The 24,237-nt window shown below is 38.5% G+C and overlaps 1 protein-coding gene and 1 pseudogene across 1 annotated transcript; one reads left to right on the forward strand and one right to left on the reverse strand.

Annotated features, from left to right (window-relative positions):
* Nucleotides 1-7,389: 7,389 nt before the first annotated feature.
* Nucleotides 7,390-13,832, forward strand: LOC122658781 (protein TIC 21, chloroplastic-like). Its single transcript, XM_043853896.1, has 4 exons — nt 7,390-7,769; nt 8,046-8,303; nt 12,000-12,203; nt 13,550-13,832. The coding sequence occupies exons 1-4, from the start codon at nt 7,473-7,475 to the stop codon at nt 13,661-13,663; spliced, it is 873 nt and encodes a 290-aa protein (XP_043709831.1). The 5' UTR covers nt 7,390-7,472; the 3' UTR covers nt 13,664-13,832.
* A 128-nt stretch (nt 13,833-13,960) lies between these two features.
* Nucleotides 13,961-15,554, reverse strand: LOC122658780 (annotated as a pseudogene).
* Nucleotides 15,555-24,237: the final 8,683 nt, after the last annotated feature.

A 24,237-nucleotide genomic window follows, 5' to 3' on the forward strand; every position in this document is an offset into this window, starting at 1 on the left:
CTTTATAAATAATAATATGGGATTATTTTGTAGTGTGTAGTAGGAATAGTGATTATAATATATTCTGAATCGTTTATGGGTGGTAGGTAGGTAAACCAAAATCAATAAAACAACTCAAGCATTTAGACTATGTGGCAATCTTGTTTTGATAGGGTGGCCCACAGATTTACGATTTAATTGTGAAAAAATAATCAAGATTAGTAACCCTCTCTCTATCCTCTTTTGCCACCTAAGATGGAGTAGATCTTCTTTCCTCGCAATTATAGAGAAAAAAGGTTTCTTCGTCAACTATCCACCATGACGTGACTCTATAATTAATGGGATTCGTGGACAGGTGATCAGTTTTATCGTTAAACACCCTCTATGATTGAATTCTTCGATGGGTGAGTAAGTGAGTTTCACCTTTTATAAATCGAAAACACACTTTTATGGTCTATTCTATTTTTATGGCTTAAGATGTTTTTTTGCTCTTCATGGGTGGGTGAAAAGGAAACCAATTTCTTTGTTTTATGTGTGATTTCATAGGTTTTTTTTGGGAAAGTTTTTCTTTACCCACAGTGAAGAATTCACCAATGAATCTACGGCCTTAACGACCTCTCCCCACTATTTATTAGAGCTTCAAAATGCTCTATTTTAGGTATGGGAAAAAAGAATGTTAATTGGGTGCATGGTTACTTGGTTACCGCATCTAAATACAAATCAATGTCTTTGCATGAGAAAATACTATGTCAACCCCAAGTGAAATTAAAAATCTTATCCAAACTAATGCCTCTATGCAATCTTCATATTTGATGAGCATATAATTAAGTTGATGAGCAAAGTAATAATTTTATATTAAAAATAAAACACCATCCTTCTTCTCCAAATGGACTCACCACCACTCTCTCCGTCGCCAGATCCAACACCCTCTCCCAAAAGATATATAAAAAATTTATTCTCATAAATTGAACTATCAATAATTTCAATTTTAAAAATCTATTTATTAACCATTTCATGAAATCAATCTAAAATTGAAATAGAGATACAACCAAATTCGGATCTGCATTTTCTTTGTTCTTGATAAGAGAGAGTCACAAATTTTCGTCATCGTGATTAGGACAGGTGGTAGTACTGTAAAGAAAATGAAGGCAAAAATAGGGGGGAAAATCCTCCCTAAAGGTGTAGGATAGTTTGAAACGTGTGGGTGGGACCTGGGAGAGTTGCCGCCCGCGTGTAAATGATGAAAGTTAAAAGAGAATGATCAAAAAGCCCCGACGTCATCATCATAATGTGGGTCCCGCAAGAAAGACTGCCAGGGGATTGAGTCTTCAAAGGCTGGAATTGGGATTTGGGCGGGAGTGAAGAAGATTAACGGATCATTTTCGTGTACATGAGAGGCCATCACTGTAACAGAGCCACACTGGAAACAAATCATGAAGTAAATGCCATGACGTGAAGAGAAGGATAGGCCCATGGGTATGCTTATCCGCTCCATTTCTTCAAGTTTCTCTAATAGAATGGGGTGGGGTTTGAGCAGGGGTAGGGTGATCATTTCTGCCCTTTTTACTAGAGGAACTTGAGGAAATGAACATGCCTAGAAAATAAAGTAGATAAAAGTTCACCCAAAGGTGGGGAGAAATTTTGCTGCTCCATATGTAGTTCCTGCTATAAGACAGGCCGCCAAGGAAATGGAGTAATTCATTTCTCTTTTGGGTTCTAAAATATACTTTAAGATCTCATTTCCTTGGCTACTAGTGTTGTGGCAGTAAAATTTATTTCCCCAAGGGGATTACGCGGCCGAATATACCGTGGATAAGTGTTCATCGGGACCGTTCAGTTTTGGTTGACAAGTCAATAAATTAAAGGGATGGGTCAGGTCAGACTTTAAAGATTGAAAATGAATCCCTCAGATCCCCAAAGTCTACCCTTTATCTAAAAAGATTCCAACTTTGGAAAGCAAAGGAAGAGCAGGCATGATGAGAACACAAGTGAAAGTGAAAGTGAAAGTGGAGTGGTTTGCTTTTCTATTGATGATTAGAGTTTAAAAACTAAAATTAACATTCTCTCGCTCTCCTCCAGAGCCTAGAGGGCACTTTAGTTTAGTCTAGTTTAGTTTAGTTTAATGGCCCCATACATTCTAATCACGTTCACAGCTTTTAACCAAAGCGGACTCGACTATTTAAATATAAAGATAAAAGTGAAGGTGAAATTAATCCAATTATTAATCTAATAATCTGACGAACATGCTCTTCTCCCCTTGATGATGACCTGGTCTTCGGTCTTCCCTTTCTCCATCCCTCGCGTCAATGCAAAAAGCCCTACTTTTAGGGTTAGCAATCCCTTTTCCCACCACACCACTTAAGCAGCTAAGCTGTATCCTCACATGCTTTTGCCTGTAGGCTCAAGACTCTCTCTCTCTCTCTCTCACACAGCTAATTAAGCTAATATTAAAAATTAATTAATTCAGATGACACAGTTCGATAACCTAAATTGGCCAAGCCCTTTAAATATGGAGTCCCCCTAGTCATTTCATGGGTTGTGCCTCTCCCCACAATTTTTGTCTTTCTCATTGAGAGAGAGAGAGAGAGAAAAGGGGTACCCTTCCCTGTTAAGTTGAATTATGAAAAGCTGTTTCTTATAACCAGCTTAAATTAATATAGTTTGGTGTATTTGGAAGGTCTCCGACTCCGTGACGTTGTGCCCACGCCATCTGCCCTTTCTCCTTCCTCACAATTCGACTCACAGGACTTGTCGCCTATGCCCTAGGACCCAATGGGCTTGGCTATTCTGATGCTTTAGAAAATAACTATGTACGGAAACTTCAGGAATTTCTGGGCTTTCATGCGTTTGGGAAATTTGTTACAAACTCTCACGTACGTCAGTATGTGAACTGACGAAATGGAAATATAAAACTAGGGTCTGATATACGAGACACCCATGACAACTCAAGTGACGAACCCCAAAGAAGAGCAAAGTGAGATCCCCATAGGCCGCGGTGATATCCCAAGGTTTCATGTCGGTGATATTATGGAATATTCTGAGGCCTTCAACAGTTCAACCGTAAGTGGCCCGTAAGTGGCAGAGTGGGGGCCCCTCTCTCTCTCTCTTAGAGCAAAGTGTCTGTGTGTATTTGGCCTCGATCGGCCATAGTATGAATGTGCCAGGCTGCCAGAGCGTCATACTCTATACTGTGTTTGGCCTTACATGAATGCAGCACGGTGGAGCCAGGAGACCCGATCGACTACTCCTTCCCGTCAGTCGTCGCAGTTTCGATATCTTTGTCTTCTCTTTTTCCTGTGTCACGTGCGATAGGAATTTGTAATATTGAGAGAGTGAGACAGAGAGAAAGAGAGAAAACAATACGGTTCCTCAGAAATCCAAATCAATGGGACAAAGGCGATAAGCTGGCGAGTGGGTATCGAATCTCAATTCCTGAGCGCACTGGATTCTATGACGGTGGCTGTCTAACCCAAGCGTAATCCTAAATCCCTTGGCTAACTCAAGTCCATTTCAACACTGAGATCCGGTTGGGAAAAAAATTTTTGCTGCTACCTGCGTAGCTGGAATGTTCATGTTCCTCCTACCCCCTGCCGCCAGCCATATACCCTTCTAGGTTTTTTGTATTTTCTAAAATATCCTTTAAGATCTCGTTTTCTTGGCTGCTAACTAGGGTAGAAGCAAAATTTTGTCCATCCGGTTGAGAACTTGAGATATCGCACCTCCGGTTCAATCTCCGGACTAACCTAGCTTTAATTTTTAAACTATGGGAGAGAGATGGGTAAGCTAGCGGTATAGGTGCTAGCTACGGTATACCGTTAACATATCCAGCCGTTTAACTTTTATATATATGATATGATATGATAGTGCAACTTAACCATTGCTCCAAGACTTGCACACTTTATAATGGGAGAGGATTGGGCAGGCTGCTAGCTTTCCTGGAGCTAACAGTTATACCCAATGGGAGAGGTGGGATGAGGAGGCAGGTGTCATTTTTATGGGGAAGTGGAAGTAAAGGTGTCAATTGGAATGGTTCTTGATACCAGTAGCTGTACCAAAAGTGCCAATCTCAACCATTCTATTTAGTTAAATGGACCAAACCTAGTTCTGGGTCCATATTATTAACAAGAGGGACAATATCAGTTTCTAATGAGATGGCTCCATTATTATAGTTGTGGATTTTTTTACTATTATGAGATCTAAGATGTTCCTTACTTTAAAATGCAACTTAGAATAGCAAACCATGATGAATGTCATGGTTTTACTTCTTCAAACTCCCTAACTTCACATGTAGGCTTCTCAAAATGATGATTAAGAATACATAAGGACCAAATAATCAAATCCATATATGGTTTCAGTGTCATTACAAAACAAGCTTATAGAAACAAAATTAAAGGTCCATCAGCTGAAAGCTCCATAAGAGAAAATACCTGAATACATCAAACTACAATCATAAAACTTAAACACAAGACCATGAAATATACTCTTTTAAAGGGTATTGGTAGTTCTGGTTCCATCTGGTACTTAATCAGTATTTCAGTATTGGTACCTTAGGGAATCCCGTCTTATACCATTTAACATTTAGTTGCGCATAGACAATATAGTGTTGACATGCCCAACTTTTATCCTAATATTATATATAATTGTATATTATATAGGAAAAAAAAATCTTATTGTAACCAAAGTGGTAACATAATTGTTTTTAAGGTAACATAAATTTTTTTTTTTTCTAGTGAGGGTAGAATATGTCGTTTCACATAAAAACTATATTAAATAGCTTTCAACTTTTTGAAAAACTAACCTTTCAAAACAAATATTTAATTTTTTTTTTCCACCCATGCACTAAATACCTTTTGGGAATAAGAAATAAGATAAGGGGCAATTAAAAAAAAAATCTTATAACTCAGGTGACACCAAGTTGCACCATTATATATGGCCATTTACGGGATTGAGTTACTTGTCTAGCTGTGTAGCATACACTAGCATCTCCTTATGTGTATGTCTCTCCTCCCTACAATGAAATGACAGATTTACTCCAGTTATAGGAGTAGAGAGATAGACAAAAGGGAGGTGCTAGCGTACACTGCACAATCTAGCAGAGTTCTTTCTCTCTATATTTATATATGTATTTAGGGAAAAAAGAATGTTGTTTGGTCGTGTGGTCCTTGTGCCTAGACACAAGAGAATTTACCACCCCGGCCACCTACTGTGAAATTAAAAATCTCATCCATTTTAATATGCCCATGCACGTGCTCTCATTGGCCTCCGTGCTGGTACAAGAACTACGCAATCGGGCAGCAATCTCTTGCCCATGTATTTATATATACAAGGTCAGGCCTGAAAGCCAGCCCAAGCCATGTCGGGCCCAGGACAGACGACAGGGCTTGGATGGGCTCGGACTCGTCACGCTAACAAATCTTTAACTTTTTGAGTAAAACACAGATGGAACTACCAGGGGTGACCTACGACTCAAGCCCATCTTCCGTTAATGGGATTGACACAAATCTTGTCTGAGCTTGGGCTTGGGAGCTTGATGTGGTTCTTCTCATCCAAGAAAACAAGACAATATTCAAAAACTTCTATGATGTTCAATTTTCTTTTCTGTGGAAATATCTTTTAGATCACCCACAAATAGTCCATTGTTTTTTGAGTCATGTAAATGGATGATTTTTGTGAATTATGCCAAATTTTATGGCTCTCTCAAGTCTCAACTATATGACCCTCTAGGGGTGCAACTGGATCGGGGTTTTTAAAACTCCAGTCTAACCCTCAACTCAAGCCCAGCCCATTCCAGGCCCAATCCCTTTCATGCTCAGTCTAGCTGAGCTCAGCCCTTATTGACCCTGGTTGGGCCATGTTGGGTCGGGTTGGCCCTAAGCTATCCTGGTAGCCCCTATGTATGATTTAATTAAGGGCGAGAGAACGCTGCCTGGGCCTTTGGAGCCTGCACGCGAGTGCTGGCCAATGATACCGAGTGTGCAAGCATCAACCTGGGCAGAATTTTCGCCCGCATGTTGACCATACTACCAAGGAGCATTCTTTTTCCTATATAATTATATATCTTATATTGGCAAGGCATTGCTGCCTAGTTGTGTGACCCTTGCACCAACATAGATAGGATTTTATTTCAAAGGGGTAAGGTGGTACTTTTGTGCGTTCCTATGCTTGGGTGCAAGGACTACGCGACCATGCAACATTCTTTTTTCCATGTTATATTCATATATGTATTGTGTGAAATTATATATTTAGTGTCTAGGCTAGACCAATGCCTCAACCTGAGCCCGACCCCTAACTTTAAAATCTCAGCCCCTGGCTTTGCACGCGGGCTGAAAACCTAGCCCAAGGCTTGCAGAGCTCAGGGCAAGATCTGTCTCATCGGGCCAAACTGGTACCCTTATAGCCCACCATCAGTTTCTCTCTAAGACCGTTTAAGTTATCATTATCATACGACCAAATGGCAAGATGGTTTGTTACCAAAAACAAAAAAAAAGGCAAGATGATTGATGTGGCAATTCTACCTATTGGATAGATATTGGACCAACTCAATTGGCCATTTGTACAGTGTTGTACCTATCATATTATATTTGTATACTGTTTTTAATATGTTTTGTATTTATAAGAATTATATCTCTAAAAAAGTTAGATTATGTTGGAAATACTCATCCAAACATGTCTCTAATAGTCACACCTATTGATCAATTAGATATTTATGAAGAAAAGAAATTTTTTTTTTCTTTGGTGAAAAAGAAAAGACATGACCCTAGGTGTCAAATAATTGGTAACCCTTTTTTTTGTCATTAATTTATAACATAAATCTTCTTTTAGTAATGTTAGAATTTTGTCATTTCATCAATGTACTTAAAAAACATGTGAAACATTAACAACAAAATAACAACTCTTGACAACGAGATTATAGTAATTACACTTTCAAAGTTATTTCAAAACCTTATTTTATGGATGACTTAAAAGGAACTTTTAGATATACTACAAAGGGTAACCAAAAGAAAGTTATTTTTAGAAAGATTCAAAAGCAGAGTTACAAGTTTTAAATACAATTATAGGTTTCATATATTTTATCATGAAATTTTCAATTCAATACAATGCCACGTATTAACAGCACAATTATAATATATGGCATCATTACCATTATTGATCAACGTCAAATAAAAGCTACTTGTTAACCTAAAATATAGTGTCCGTAGCCATACCAAACACTGCCTAATTTCTTCTTAAACGTAGGGTGAGGAACACAAATATAAGGGGCTCAATTGTAATTTACCTCCTGCCATCTCAACCTTAAAGCGGTCAAAGTCGCATGCTAAACGCGCGATTTTAGTGATGATTAAAACAAAACAAAACAAAACAAAACATAATTTACTGAAGCTCTTAAAAAGTGCAGTCAAAGACTCACAGGTTGGAAGACAAGAACCCCAAGTTGCGAACTTGGAAGTTGGGAGTTGCAGAGGGCCCTTGTTCCTGAAGCACCTTCCTTCCTAATGCAGATCACACTACTGCTACCTGCAGCTCGCTCCAATGGAGTCGCATCTGCATCCTTGCCTTTTCCCCATCTCCCTCGTCTCCCCCGTCGGACCATCTCTTCCCACCACCATGCTCTTTCCTTCTTCCCTCCCAAGTCGTCAGCCTCCTTATCATCTCTTCCTCTCCTTGAGTCGCGTATCTCCTCTGCTCCCTTCTATGTCTCCTACAACAGAAGCAGAACTGTTGCCTCCTCTCTCGTTTCCCCCTCCTTCCCTTCCCCCACTGATGAATCCGAAAAGGCTAAACTTGATCAGGTAGCTTCTCTCCCTCTTTTTCTTTATGTCTTTTGAAATTGAAATTATTATAGGAAAAGCAGATCACTGAATTTTCTTATTACCCCTATTAACTATTTCCGATATAGAATTCCATTCCGGTGGTTTAGCTCGAATCGTCAATGAATAAATTGAGATTACCACAACTACCACAACCAAAAAGATAAAGGAAATTCTGTGATCTTGTATGTTGCATTATCCCTGAATTAGTACTTTTGAGTTTCTGAAGGGAAGCAGGTTCTTGTTTGAGTGCTGTAGGTTGCCAAGAGACTAGAGAGTACTTCCAGATATTTCAAGCGGTTGGGTAGTTTAGGGTTTTGGGGACAGCTGGTTTGTACTGTAGTTGCCGCTGTAATTTTATCCTTCTCCGTTGTCGTGACTGGGAAAATTTCTTCGCCACCTACGTTCTATTGTACTGCTGGAGGGATAGCTGCCGCCTTCATTTCCGTCTTTTGGTCCTTTGGTTACATCCGTCTGTCGGATAGGCTTCGTAAAACTGCCAGCGAGCCTTCAAAGGTACACCAAATACTTAATCTCTTTACGTTTCTGGGAACTTGTATTGTAAATCAGTGCCTCCTAAAATGTTACGAATTTTTTTTTTCTTCAAGAAAATAAATGCTGCATTCAGAGAGGATGCGAATTTGAATACACACAGGATGGCTCTGCCCTCTGTTGAATTTGTGGCAGTGCTAATACTTTGTGAAAAGCAGTGTTTAATGAGAATTCATAATTCACCTGGTTTCCTTTTCATCACTCGTTCAGTATTGAAGCTTATTAACTTAGAATTGGTTGATGCGTCATTTGGATTGTTCCACCTATAACAGTAGGGGCTGTCCGGGAGGAACAGTTCTCTTGGGTTTCTGGGTTGTTTTTTGTTACTGTTGGATTTTTCCACAGAATATGCATTCTGAAGCAACTCTTTAAATGATATGATGGGTTATGAAATCCGCTTTGAGTTCTTTTTCGTTACACTTGACTGTTATAATATTCTTCTTCATCAGGCTTTTTCATAGCAAATTAACATAGTTGTATTATATCTAGCTAATGTGATGTGTCTTGTGTTTTCTGATAAGATTTCATGATATTTTATTATCTATCCTTTCTCACCCACCTTAGAAGTTTGTTTATTAATCAACAAAGGGGAAAGGAATTGGAAGCTGGAGATGAACTCAGAAGTTCTTACCTTAAGAGAGGCATATTACTTTTAAGATACCTGGACATTTTTTTCACTGTGAGGGAATCTCTCAATTTTCCAATGTGGAGATGGCTGGGGAACGGAAGCCAAAGAAGAATTTGAACACTTGGCTGCAAGTATCCTGAACAATAATAAGGGTGTCTCGAATTGAGAAGAAGAAATGCCTTGTTTTTCCACCATACAGTTTGTGCAAGGAAAAAAAAGTTACTATTGCTAAAGACATTGGTAATGTCATTGAAGATGTATGCGAAGTTTCTAATTTGATTGTGGATTCTACAGTAATTTACACTATAGTCAATCATCTTTCTGTTTAATGCTTGATGGTATTACCTTTGATTTCTTTACTTTTGTGGATGGTACAAGATGTTAAATGGGTCTTTGCTAGCTGGTGAATTCTTGCATCAGATCTATAACACATAGCATTTTATGCAAATTAAGCATGAAAGGGTAGAGCTATGTTGAGTGGAATTTTATTGACTGAATCTTGCATATAGGCTTTGGTTTTTGGTGGATTAGTTCAGATTTTTTCTTTAAAATTTTCAACACCCTGTTGTAGTGTTTCTTGAGGAGCTTTAGAGGAATTTGATGGGGTTTTCTCCTTTCTTATACACTATTCTGGCGGAGGTCATGGTTGACTAATACCAAAAGCAGGATTCTATGGCATGTTAGAGGCCTTTTGAGTGGATGATGATGGCCAAACATCTTACAGTAATAGATTGACAAGGAAGCAATGTTACTTTATAGCAGCAAACATAAAAAATTTTAAACATCCGAGATGTTTATTGGTTTTCTTTGAGCTGTCGTTTGGCTAAAGGCTAAACTTTGGTAAAAAGATGAAAAAGGAAAAGCAGCAAGTGAATTCTTTGGTGTGGGAAAATTGCTGGTCTTACAAGACCTAGTCACTGCATAGGAGTTCAAAGTATGTGCATTCCCAATTGCTTATTTGGGTCTCCTGCTGGCCCTCACAATTAAATCCAAAGCGGTGTGGGGTCTGGCCATTGAGATATTGAAATAAATTGTTAGTTGGAAAAAGAGAAGTATTTTAAAAGGGAAGTTCTAGTGAAGTTCAAGCGCTTTAATCCAACTTTTGTTTTGCTTTATGTCACTAATCAAAGTAATCATAATCCCAATATAAACGGTGGTGCAATTAAGGAAGTAGGAGAGGAACATCTCAATGGAGGATCCTAATGACAAGAAAAGATTTGACCTTGTTTGCAACTGATTAAGATTTTGAACTGGGCACTTGCGGTTTGTTAAAGATATATGCCGTGGGGTGTTTGGTGTATACAACGATAGGGGGACTGTCCCTATCGTGGCTGGATATTATCTCTTAGCTTTAGTTTGTCTTATTTCCTAGTTAGGCTAGATTTCTATTTCCTAATTAGAGTAGGACTTCTATTTTCTTTTTTCTTGCTGTACAAGGAATCACTTTCCTTGTTAGATGCAACTCTTTTGGTTATTATATAATATCGGTAGGGGGGACTGCTAGAGTAACGATTCTGCAGTTATCTAGCAGTCTCAACTCCTCCTTCCATCGTTTCTCTTTCTCTCCTCTGTTTCAGTTCTCGGTTACAGATCCTGCTTTCTCTCAGGGTTAAACAAGTTTGGTCGTATTCTAAAGAGATTGACCTCTTGTGGGAAGAGTAATGTGAATCTAGTCAAGGTAGTAATTTGCATAACAGAGAGATTCTTCTTCCATTTGCATCCTGTGGTGCCAGTGCTGGCAGATTCATCTCAAGTTGGCTAACAAGGTTAAATTTTGGAATATTGCATCTTGCTGAACATTGAATCTCTATGTCACTTTTCTTCTTGTTTATAGGATGATTGTGATCTTGGTGGGGTTGATTGTGTGCTGTGGAGCACTACATTGGAGTAGACGAATAAAATGCCCATTAATCTGACAAAGGAAATAAGTGCTTATGGAGGACTACCATAGATAACATGATATTATCTGATGGTGATTTGGTTTATAGTCCATGATAAAATGATTTTCTAACTAGCTGTGTTGTAGCTGTCCGAAATCATCAAGTTGTCATAGATCTGTGAACAGGGCCTAACAAATGGTGATTAGTAAGGCGTGAAATTCCCAATGTACCAAGTCTCAAATTGACTACACCAGCCAAGGTTGAGCCTTTAAACTACTTTACTTTAGTAAATGGGAGTACATTCTTGCTAGTACATTCTGTTGCTAGAACATGGATAAGAGAGTTAATGAAATTGAGCATGTGGCTTCACTTAGGAAGCACATTTACAAAAATGACACGGAGAAGTTAAATGTGCACCATATATTATCATGGGTCATGTGCAGGATAACGCTGTAACCATGATGCTTATGCCCTTTGGGGGACTGTTAACTTGTTGCAGTAGGGGGCAAATACATGGTAACTGTCATGTCAGTGTAATAATGATCTTTTATTTTCGATGTAAAGATATTTTGTTTATATGCGCCGCGTAGAATGGTAACATCTCATTGTAACCTTTCTTGGTTACACAAAAATTAACCTAGTTATATGTAAATACCATTAATACTTTGCTTCTTTATTCACCAAGTTTTGCTGAATCTATGAATGAAATGCTCAACTGTTGCATTGTGAGAGAGTAGCAGACGAGGAAGAATTGCATACTTCTTAGGTCTATAAGGTCTAGGGGAATTCATGTCTAACCTTTCTTAATCTACTAAAGATTAACCAGTGATCCCTTTCCCATCGGTGGAGGGCACATGTTGAATTGGATTTAACTCTTTTTCCCTCTTTTTTGATATGAAGAATTGGATGTAACTTGTTTCCCAGCTTATGTATTGGCGCCAAATTGATAGATATGCAAAGATCGTTCATTTTAAGTCTTCATTTTTCTTTTCCCTTTTTCTCATTTGGGATTATGCTTGTCATTTTGTTATCAGTTTCTGACTTTGAAGCTTACTTGGCACAAAATTCAGTTTCAATTTTTATTGTGTGCCTAATTTGAATGTAATTGAAGTGGAAAGTTCAATGATATATGAATTGCATTTTGTTTTACAGGCTCCCCCTCGAGCTGAAGTTGTAAAGAGTTTGAAGAATGGTATAGTGTTGAATCTTCTTGGAATGGGTGCTGCGATTCTCGGCATGCAAGCTACAGTAGGGCTATTAGTTGCAAAGGCCCTTACTTCCTCAGTAAATCCTTACTCCCAGGGCATCTCTCCTGGTTACAGTCCTGTGCTAGCTTTGGATGTATTCTTGGTTCAGGTACATTAATAATTTCTATATTGTACTTTCAGATTGGACGATCATCTTGTCTGTTGTTTATTAATTTGAATTTCTTTTCTGTGCTTTAGCATCTCATGCATTTTATGCTTTATGAAGCCCCTTATATAATTCAACGCTGGAGTCGAGCTATATGAAGTTTTGTACAACATTTTGCAATTAACCTGGGTTCTTGTTTTCATGGCTTGGTTACTTTAAATACTGGATTTAATGTAACAGAGACATCCTCTATTAACTTGGTTTGGCCTGAGAGTGCAAGAACATTGATCAACTTCTGAAGTATGAGATAAGGAGGCAAATTTTAAGCTTGATACATTAGGCTACGTTTGTTTAGGCGTCAAATATTTTCCAGGAAAATATTTATTTATAATATGTTCCTGAAAAATATTTATTGTTTATATATTTTAGTTATTTTTCCTGCCATTTTTGCATTTTTTTTGGTTGCACATGACCAAGAAGTGCATTTGAACATGATTGATGGGTGCCGAGAGTACCAATGATCAAGATATCGTCACTCTTTTGTCAATGGATGTTGTTTTCTGACCTTTTTTATTGCATTTCAGTAAAATATTTCCCCCCTTTCGAATCCTTGTACAGTTTTATATTGGTTTCCAACAAATCCTATAAAATATTTTATTGCAAAGTGCTAAGCAAACATAGCTTTAGGATACAAAAAAATTTATAGGCAGCTGTCCTGTTAAAGTTAAAATGTTAAAATTCTTTGATCCCAAGTGGATCAAAGAATCCTCAATTTCTGTATATTTTTTAATTAACAAATAAGGTTTGGCAGAAGTTATGCTCCACTGACTTTATTTCTGGTATTATCACATACTTCTCTTTCCTCGTTACCTTCACAAGAATAAGGTTTCCTTGGGGAAACATGAAACAAGTTGGTTCAGTGTTGATATTATTACAGGCTTGTGTGATCTCATTTGTTAGCATTGTTATGAGAGGATGACCATTTACAAATTTTCCCTTTGGAAACAATTGAACTTTTTTCTTTTCTGCTGAAACAATTGAGCAATCTCTTTGTGCTCGATTAACATCTTGGAACGTTGAATAACGACATTGAATTAGAACCTGAGATTCAAGATATTCTATCAAGGGTTTAATAATAGTTCTCCCACTCCTGTAGGGGTACCTTAATTTTTTCTTCCTCCTGATGTGTATTTGAACAATGTTTTGTGCTGCTTTATGGCAGTTCTTAATGTATCTGGTTAATGTTGCTTCAAGTATGTATATATCTGATATCATTCTTTCTTGGATGTTATTTTGTGAATTGTGATTATTCATTTTGTTCCTGGTCTCTCATCGATTACACTTTGCAGGCCTCAGCCAACACCATTCTTTCTCATTTCTTGGGGCTTGTTTTCTCATTGGAACTACTGCGGTCAGTGACATTACCACCCGCAGAAGCCGCTCCAATCCCGAGACTTGCTTAAGCTTCTACTATTGCATGGTGAAGGAAATTCGATCCAGATCTGTAGAGGAAATTTGTTTTTGGATCCTGATTTCGAGATGAGGGATGTTTTTTTGTTTTTTTTTGTGAGATATTAATGTACTTTTGACTCATTTACTCCCTCCCAATTCAAGATCTCATTTCTCTTGTGTAGTTTTAGATGATGTCATCGTTTTCCATGTGAACAGATCAAATCAAACTCTTAGAAATATCCAACGCAAATATTTTCTGAAAATGATCGATTGAAATAATTAATGACCACTAATTTCTACACATTAGAAACAGTGAACTCACGGAAATTTCATTCGCGTTTCCACTCTCTTCTGTAAATTCTTTTACTACCCAACCCACATTGGCCACATACATGCATGATGAATGAAAACCCAAACACTCTATGAGGAATGAGCAGTTGTAACAGCAAGAGGGCCTGGTGTCTAGTGTTTCCGGACGTCGACGAATCTGGTGGGACTGAAGGGGGAGAGATCGACGATGGAGGATCGGCCATCCAAAATGAGCTCAGCAACGGCTGCACCGGTAGCAGGGCCATTGAGGATGCCCCAGCAGCTGTGCCCTGTCGCAACGTAACATCCCTTGACGTTGGGCATCTCCCCAATAACCGGCCGACCATCGTCCGTGCACGGCAACAAGCATGCTTGCTGGGCCTTGAGATGCGCTTTCCCTTCCTCCAAGATCAGGTGGCTCGACACCGACGCCGCCACTCTCTGCAACACCTTAATGGACTCGGGATCACCCACCACTTGCTCTGGATCGTCTGGCACTTGAGCGTCCGAAGCATCCCACACAGGTACACCTCGCCTGTACACACCATAAATTCATTTCATTTCCCAAACAAAATTCCAAACATGAAATAGGGAGATTATATCCATTAGTTAATGTGATATATGTGCGATAGAGATTTTGATTTTCCAAAATTTCATTTAGATTTTTACCTGTAGGACGAGGGTAGACTTCAGGGTCTATGGGTTTCCCACCTTGGGCAGGGTAGTAGCTCAGAAACAGAGCATGAGGGGTAATGGCTGCGGGGTCTCGCGGCTGCAGAACGATGCTATGAGCCTTGAGACCGGAAATCCTGAAGATGGAGGACAATAGAGGTAGCCGATACGACCATGGCCCCAGCGCCAACACCACCGCATCCGCCGCAATTACCCTGTCTCCGTGCTTGAGCACCACCCCACGGGCCCGGCCTTCCTCCGCCTCTACCCTATCGATCTCTCCTATCACCACCTCCAACCCGTGATTGGCCACCGCTGACGAGAGCAGAGTCCTGGTAAAGAGCTGTGGATGGACCTGGGCTGTTGTCTCCGTCGTGCCGATCGTTCTAGGGTTCCTGGCAGGTCCATCCACCCATGCAGGAAGGTTGCTGCTGCTGGTCGCAGGTCGCTGCCTCTGGGTTTGCTCGGTGACGGTGAGGCTGAGGGTGTGGAGGGGACGGTATCCGTAAGCTTGGGGACCATCTAGTTCGAGGGCAAGGGCGCGGTGGAGGTTGAAGCTGGCTCGGGCGAGGCTCGAGACGGGCCCACCGTCGCACCAGTCGAGGGCAAGGAAGCCACCGGCTTTGCCGGAGGCAGCGCAGGCAACCGACGATTTCTCGACGAGAGTGACGGCTGCCCCCTTCTTCGCCAGGAAATAGGCAGTACACACGCCAATGACTCCACCTCCGCACACCACCACTCTCTGCTGCTGCTTCTGTTTATCTTCCTCCATTGGTGATGATGAAGCTCTGACCAAGAGAACCGATGTGAATTTGAAGGTGCGGCGTGGCGATAGTACTAGCCAGGGCAATGGAGCAGCTGATGCGCCAAGAACCAGAAAAGGCGAGGAAGACACCGCCACCATTTCCAGAGAGCTTTGGCTTCTTCTTGTTAAATACTTTTTCGAGAGTAAATTAAATAAAATAAAATAATAATTGGTTTGGAGATGACACGTGGGTAAGGGTCAATCTATTTCGTCTGCCTCTGCATCACTATTCGGTGTAAGTAATCACTACCTTGGTCTCTGCGAAGGATTTATCAGATTATAATCGAAAGAGATTGAATGAAATTTGCTTCAAACACTTGCATCAATCATCGGCTATAGATGTATGGCAGTTTGAGGCTTTTGAGTGTTCTTAAACCATGTTCACAAGAATCATAGTATCCACAACTACAAACAAAAGATATTTCTACAAGAAAAGATAAAATTCCAAATAGTGGTGAAAGAATTTCCTTTCCCTGTGGCCTGTGACCCTTTGAAGTTAATCAACACAAAGGAAAAGAATCCCTCAACTCATCCAGACCTTGGAGACTATTCTATCAATTACAATAAACAGAGTTACCTGAAACAAGCACCCCAAAAACATTACCTGAAAAGGCCCAACCCCATTCAAAGCAGGCTTGGCCCAAGTTGTGTTCGACTTGTTTTTCAAGTTCACTAAATCTGGGCCACTTTCATTGAAGCCCAAATTTCACTAGTTGAATGAGAGGTTTCTATTCTATATTGGGGAGAAAGTATAAATATTGACCAATTTGACTTCGCCACAAATTGAAGGGGATTAAAAGAGCCAGAGGTAGGACTAAAATGACTCTGAGAGAAGTGGTAAGGAAAGATATACATGGCTTAAGAGTGGTAACAAGCACGGTTCAAGTTATCAGTATTGTATCGGCTGTATCTATTGATACGTACCTGATAACGATATGATATCGATACCGTGTGGTGGTATCGGTACACTGGATGGGTCCAAAAAACCAATGTATCGATATTTTGAGGGGGCAAAATGATTCGATTTGGCTTGATGTTGTTGTTGATCTATATTGGTATCAGCTGAGATTGAGACCGATACGGGTATTGAAGTATGGTTTTGAATATAATTGATTAGAGAAGGATGATCCATGTACATGACCCCAATGACTTGAGATAAGGCTGAGTTGAGTTGATTTGAATTTAGCTTCTCCACATATACTGTCATGCTTAGAAAATTGTTTGAAATAAAAAGTAAGGCCCTTGCGATAATAATATTTTACCATTTTATTTTAAGGAAAAGGTTGGGCATGCCGTCATGGTGCCCAACATATGTCATCCTCTCTCCTCCCATTTTGGAAAAAATCCTTTACCCTTTTGTATTCAATCCTTGTGATTCGTGCATGCCGCTAGCTTACCGAAAACTGATTGCATACTCAACCCTTGATGGTAGGCTTATTGTAGGTCAGAGAAGAATTAACCCGAATCAAACCCAGTCCATTAAATAAAAAAGGCGTTGTTCTAGAGAGCGCATTGGTGCTCTATACATGGGGCATGATTAACGCCATTCATGGGTGGAGGGTCGTCATTTCGCCATCCTCCATGGGCCCATCCTACACGTGGGATTAACGCCATTCATGGGAGAGGGCGGTCATTTCGCCCACCCTCCATGTTTTGGGCCCATCCTGCAACCTAGTGCAGAGAATTTTATCTCTAAATAATAATTAATTAAATTAAGAAAGTCAACCGACAGGAAAGCACAGCCCAAACCATATTACAAGAGCACTGGTCAACGGGTGGGTCCGGATGGGTCGGGTCAAAGAAGGCCAGGCTGTTTGCTGTGATATCTCGCCATCTCAGGAAGTTGTTTTGTTCTAGCCAATGGATGCCCGTCTCGGTTAAAGGGTAACAATTTGATTTCTAAAAAGGAAAAAGTCCAGACCACTTTCTTCTAACTCTCAATCTGGTGGGATTATAATTACCAAAAAAATAAAATAAAATAAAAAATTTGAGATACCCTTATTAATTTAATAATGTTAACTTCTAAAATGGTAAATTTACCAAGAAAAAACTTCTAAAATGGTAAATGTATCATTCCATATTTAAGTTGTTCACCAATTTTATTTTCTCATAAAAAAATACTCCATAAATGTAAAGGTGGAGTTTATTTCAGACTTTATAATAAACAAAGGTCAAATCCATATTTGAAATTAGAACAGAAGGAAGCTATTAATCATACTTTCAAAAAAAAAAAAAAAAAAAAAAAAAAACTAAAAAGAGGCAGCTCATGGGAAGAATCCATAGAACCATGCAGCCCATGATAACATTCCCAAAAAATAACTTTAACTGAAATTTTATGAACTGAATAATTAATTCCCACTAATGTGCTCTCACTTAGATGCGAACTTTTTTGTGTTTGGGGGCCCATCAAAAGACCTTTCAGTCCAAACAATTTCTTGAAAACAAGCAGAAATATTCCTCCTCTTGAGAAGAGAATGGGTTTTGCAACAAAACTAGGGGGGGATATGGTGTGGAGGTTTTTGGAACGCAAGAGATGGATAGAAAAAATAAATTATAAATAAATAAGACAAAAGTAATGATTCTTATCTTGCATTCCAAACATAACCCAAGTTACAGTTTCTCTATTGGACTTTCCTCCTCTCTAGGCCATAACTTCTTGCTATTTTTTCTCAGTTTAAGTAAGGGTGCCAATTTTGTGGTGTTTGGTTGCTATCCAGGGAAAATTGCTGAGGATAAACCACTTATAAAAGTTTTAGAACATGAATTTGGTTGTTGTTGAGGAACGTGTTTCCATCTGCAAATCAAACAACAATGTGAAAGAAACCTGCTTTCCATCCTCCTTTCTCCCTGTCAATGTCAACCAAATTAGCAACCTTTTTTTTTGTTCACGAGTACATGAATTGAAGACAAATGCTAGCTTAGTTGGTTGGTACCCTACCAGTAGAGTTGAGGTTCGCAACTGGCAAGAGGTCACTGGTTCGACTGTCCTGGGACCTTGATTGCAAGACCCACTTGTTGAACAGGGATGAAAGTCGACCTTAGTGATCTAACAGTGCAAAGTGGGAGGGCCGTCCCTCAACTTTAAGGGATAGCCTACCAAAAGAAGTCAAAAACAGTACGTGAGTTTTAGAGTGTATACAAAATCCAGTCTTGTTGCAGATGGAGTAGATCTGGTTACTTGTGGATCCAGTCTAAAATCCAATCGATCTATAAGATAAGTTAAAATGAATGTGGGCGTAATCAAGAAATTGGATCTGGGCCCAACTCATTAATGCTTTACCTATCCCAGTTCTTGCGTCAGTCCAAACTCCTCCAAAAGCCAAATAGCTCTGTCTCTGCATTCAGTTAACTCGTTCTCACCCAAAAGTGAGACAGATTGGACAACTTACGAGTAAAGGAATGTCAATTTTCCTCTTTTTCTTTAATTTCTTCAAAAGTCTTTCATAACATTCATGTGATGGAAGAATTAGTAATTCTGTTATGGGCTTAAATTTCATTAGGCCCTTTAAAGATATGAGGTTATCTTTTTTTACCACCCTACCCCTTGCCCGGGTGGGGTCCACCCCTATTAGAGGGACTTGAAAAAATGGAGCAGATAATGACCGTAATATCTGCCATGACATGGCATAATTGGAGGTCAAATTTGTGTACATATTGTTGGCACTATCCTCTCAATTCACATGATAAGTTTCAACTTGAAAGCATCACATTCTAGAACGATATACGGTTAATTTTGGTTGAGATTTGGGCAATTGAGATGTGGCCAATCCACATGGTTGGATCAACATGAAATCTTCTATCACATTGACCCACCAACTCCCCGGCCTCCATGTCTATTTTGTGGCACTAGAGGATAATTCAGTCACTTCTTGAATTATCTACCTATGAAATTTTGTGGTCTATCTCAACTGTATAAGCAACCGTCTAAAGGATCTTCTATGAAAGGAGTTGCGGCAATTCTTAATGCTGGATAGATAGAGATAATAGGAAAACAATTTAAACAAAAAACAAAGCATGGGAAGAGGTTAAAAGTGAGTTAAAATCTTGATAAAATTATAGTAATGTCATTTCACTTTAGTGTAATCTAATGTAAAATCTTCATTCACTTGAAACTCACTTTTGAGGTACTTTTTGTTATTGGTGAATGCCTGATTTTTGGTCCAGAATGTGCAGTTGAGATTTTCGGAGGGCTATTTTGGTCTTGGAACGATTTTGAATTGTTGGAAAATGATGTATATCCCTGCCAAAGGTTGGGAGTTATGTTGGGCTCGTCGAGATCTTCAAAACGGTATATTATGAGATATACGTTATGTTTTAGTCCGACCCTGTCCGATTTAGCAATTTCTAGGTCCAGGGGTATTCTTGTACTTCTTCTGCTTATGACTTCTCTATATAATGTTCTTAACTATGAGAAGACTGTAAGAGAGGTTTTGTAACATTTTCATAGAATAGTAAAATTCATTATGTTACTCAACCGTGGATGTAGCTTCTATCTTGGGGGTGAACCACGTAGATCCTGTGTGTTTGTATATGCTTGTTCTTCTTTGATTTTTGTATTTCTTCTATAAATTGTCATTTTGAACGTTGTTTTTCTTAACACTTTTGATCTTACACTACATCACACAGAAAAGACCGGGATGCATGCCAAACACAGCTTTAAGTGTACAAGGATGACTTGAGTACATCACAAGGTCTGGGTCTCCGTAGACAATGCATGCTTTGGAGAATAAGTCAGGCAGATAATTGTACCAAGAGGAGTTGTAATTGGATTTGAAGACCCCCAAAGCACATATTTAAAAAAGAAAACCCAACTCGATTGGATAGAAACCAAGCAGGAACACCAAAAGCATCGGAGCCTCTGGTTTTCGAAGAAAGAAAAAAAAAAAAAATCCAAAAAGGAAAGAGAAAAAGAAGAAAGTTTGTACTGAAATTGAGAGAACATGGATTCCGGTCATGGGAACTTCCCCCCTATTACGTGTTTCAATCAAAGTGGGTACTTCATCGGGTCTAGCCCCATTGACAGCTACGTACTATGACCCTGACCCTGACCCTGACCCACCTAGCTAGACACAGACAACTCCCTCGATTTAAGCCCTTGGCCTAACATTTTTGAATTTGGAAAATATATTGAAAGATAAAAAACTATTAGATTAGATTGGAAAAAGACTAGTTGTTGTCCACGAAAATTTGGCAGTTATCAGTTGATATATATTATAAATATGCTCTCATCATACTGCCTTACAGTTGGGGATAAGACATAAAAGTATAGGATTTGATAATATCCATAGACCCCATTTCTTTAGAACAAGAAGCCAAACAATGGATAATGACTTGTCATTTTTTATTTATTTTTTGCTTTTTGTAAAAATTTTATTGACTATATATAAATACATATATTGTCAACAAATTCAATGACCCAGTTGGCCCTTTCAAAGTTTGGCAACAATTTTTTAGTAAAATAATTGGTTTTGGTTTGACTCCCAAGTCCCAACTCAAAACTGATCTCATGCATCACCTCATCGATGTCTTAAAGCTTCTATCCAAGAGGGGCTTAATGGAATCAATTTTAAAAAAAAAATAAAATAAAAAGGGTCTTCAACTTTATATGGGATGACTGATGAGTGATGAAGAAAAGAAAACAAAAACTACCCACACACTTCACTAAAATAGACTTAACACAACTGGGAGGCACCAAGAGAATGGACCCCCTCCCTCCCCCCACCACCTTCTACCTCTTCCCCTTTCATTGATGGTAATTTATAGGAGAACAGAAAACACTCTTCAACACACATATGTATATACAGCCTACCTAACTACTTACTGTCCTTAATAAAAATAGAAGAAAAAGAAATAATAATAAATCTCATATAATCATTTATCCTAGCTCATGGAAGCATGAAACTATTCAAAGTCAAACACCACTACCATATTAAATTTTGGAATCCCTATATTAATATGTGCTTATAGGAGTGAAAACGACCCAAAAACATCTTTGCCAAGTTGGGTTATCCTTATAATATATAAGGTTAGTGGCTTTTTAGCTTTCTATAAAATAGATTTCTTTGTTAATTTTGGTGGGTTTTCTTTTTTCTTTTTTTTTTTTTTTTTTCTCTTGTATGTACAACTTATTTATATAAAATTATGAGCACGTTTGGCAATTAGTTTATTGGGTTGAAAGAGAAATACCATCTTAATTAATTGTTTTTGTAGGAATTGGCTCAGTTTTTATAAATAGTTTTAGTTTATGAATTTACAACCCTAGCCTTACTCACTACCCTTTCTAGGTTGTCCAGTTGTTAGCTAGGCTAGTTATTATCATGCATGTGGATAATATATATTCCATGAACAAAAACTTTTTTTTTTTTTTTTTTGTTTTGGTTTGATTTATTTCCAACCAAAGTATCTGAAGAAGAGCATGGGCGAGATGTATAGTTTTGATGCCAATTCTGGACCACTTCTAATTAGTTATAATAATCACCTAATACCCATAATTGATTAGTTAGATCGATAAGGTTTGGAATAAATTTGGAAGAAAGAAAGGTAAAGTTGAATTTGGCCCCGACGTGACATGAGAGACAAAAACTTTTCAACTCTAATTAAGAACCAAACTAGAACAGTGTAGAGAGCCTTTGTCCCTTGCCACCTGGTGAAGTAAAAACTAGGTTCAATCACTCATATGATTAAACCCCAGTTCCTGTTCTACCCTGTAGCTAGCTCTAGACAGAGAAAGAGAAAGAGTTGTAGTAGAATCCGACCCCTCATAATTAAAATTTTTCTCCTTATCTTGGAGTTTTTAAGACTGGAGAGAGAGAGAGAGAGAGAGAGAGAGAGAGAGAGAGAGAGAGAGAGAGAGAGAGAGAGAGAGCACTAGTAACTGGGTATTGGGTAAGCGTGAGGAGCAGGAGTCAATAAGTAAGGCTGGCTTAGTTTACAAGTCATGAAGAAAAGACAGAAAGAAAGACATTCTGAAAGTTACAGAAGTGGCCGTGGATATATATATATATATATAAAATTAAGAAGAAGAATATTGGTCTTTAGATAATGAGGTAGCTATATTTATATATAAATAGGTAGTTGAGAATTAGCCTAACAAAATAAGCTATATATATACATATCCTTTATTTCATTGTTTGTACCTGTGTCTGCATCTGTGAACTATCCATAAAAGCAGCATTGACGCTTACCCCAAAGGTGAGGTGAGCTGGTGAGCCTTACGTTTCAACTACTTACCACTAACCCTTAGGCCTTAATTCGCCTTAACCGTACCCCTCAATAGGTTGGAAGGACTAATATATAGATCAGTCCTCAGGGCTAGAAGGGAATTGAAACCATAGGGGGCTCCACTCCACTTTGACAAAAAAAAAAAACATCCATTAATTTATATATATATGGGTTTTAAGTCTCAATAGTGGTTTAGTAGTGTACTGTGTTTGATGAATAATTCTAGAAGATGGATATCTAGTAAATGGTTTCATGCTATCCGATATATACAAACAAATTCTTTAGACTTTAATTTGTTTGTTTTGTTGCCCCACGAAGAAAGGCCGGGGGGGGGGGGGGGGCGGGGTTGGAGGTTGGACTGTTGGAGTTAGTAGCTAGGAGTATCATAATGTCAGTATCATTTTGATATCTCAACTCTCAAGAGGACCACCCTGCCCAGTCTACTTATATCATCATCACGTCTCAAGTACTGGATCTCGGCCGATACCAATTTAGATCATCTGTATTTATAGGATAGATTTAATTTGCCCCTGATTTCATTTAAAAATTCAATTTTTTTAATAATTTTACTTTTGATCCTGTATCAATCCATCAATACAGGATAAATCAGGTATATATCATCAATATGAATTGACTGATCCGATATCAACTACTAAAACCATGATGATCTCAAAAGGACCACCCAGTCTATTATTGTTGTTTTGCTGCGTTGTTAATTCGTAACACGATGATCGACAATGCTTTCACAATGAATGAAAGAAATTAAACTCGATCCCTAAAATAAAGCAAAAATTGGGTTTTGTTTCAAACAGGTTTTAGTGCATGGGATCGGCACTAATGTCAGTCATCCTAATATGAGCCTAGATTAGATAATTTTACCCCTCAAGATATTGATTTAGATTATTATTAGTTTTTATTTTATTTTATTTCTTTTACCCTCATGTTTCGATATCAGTTAGTATTAATATCGGGCCAATTCAGATCTTGATACCTAAAACCATGGTTTGAAAAAGACAATTATATATTCTAGGACTGAGTTCCTCTCCACCTAAGGAGAAGGGATTCCTTATCATTATTGTGGTTTGGATGAACTCCTACTAAGGGGGCATTAATGATTTTTTACAATAAAGAGTGGGATTAATTATGATCTAGATATCTATCACCATGGACGGAGGAAAACTCTCTCCTACTCCTATATTTTATTTTTTTTAAGGATAGACCCATTGTTTTCAGAAACAACAAAAACAAGAAGAAGAAAGAAGAAAGAAGAAGACAAAGTAGAGAGAGAGGACCACTTAGGCTTAAAAGGTGGAATAGAGAAGATATAGTGGTGATCCACAAACATATGACACGTGACCCTTTATGACGACCCCTCCCCTTATATTAAAAGGCCCAAAGGAAAGGTTAAAAAGGGAAACAAAACTACTGTAATTTACGAAGATGGGGAGGAGTTGGGACTTTCTCGATCTTTCTCTTATTTGAGTCATTGAGTGAGTGAGTGAGTGAGTGTGTGTGTGTGTGTCTCTTTCATTTGTTTGTTGGTGGATTAGAAAAACACCAAAAAAAATGTACAAAAGA

Source organism: Telopea speciosissima, chromosome 4 (assembly GCF_018873765.1).
Source record: "Telopea speciosissima isolate NSW1024214 ecotype Mountain lineage chromosome 4, Tspe_v1, whole genome shotgun sequence".
NCBI classification, from domain to species: Eukaryota; Viridiplantae; Streptophyta; class Magnoliopsida; order Proteales; family Proteaceae; genus Telopea; species Telopea speciosissima.

Bases quoted from the DNA above. Each gene is read 5' to 3' on its own strand.
- LOC122658781 (XM_043853896.1), top strand. From the start codon at position 7,473: ATGCAGATCACACTACTGCTACCTGCAGCTCGCTCCAATGGAGTCGCA. The intron at 7,770-8,045 runs GTAGCTTCTCTC...TGAGTGCTGTAG, and splicing joins AAAAGGCTAAACTTGATCAG to GTTGCCAAGAGACTAGAGAG. The intron at 8,304-11,999 runs GTACACCAAATA...TTTGTTTTACAG, and splicing joins CTGCCAGCGAGCCTTCAAAG to GCTCCCCCTCGAGCTGAAGT.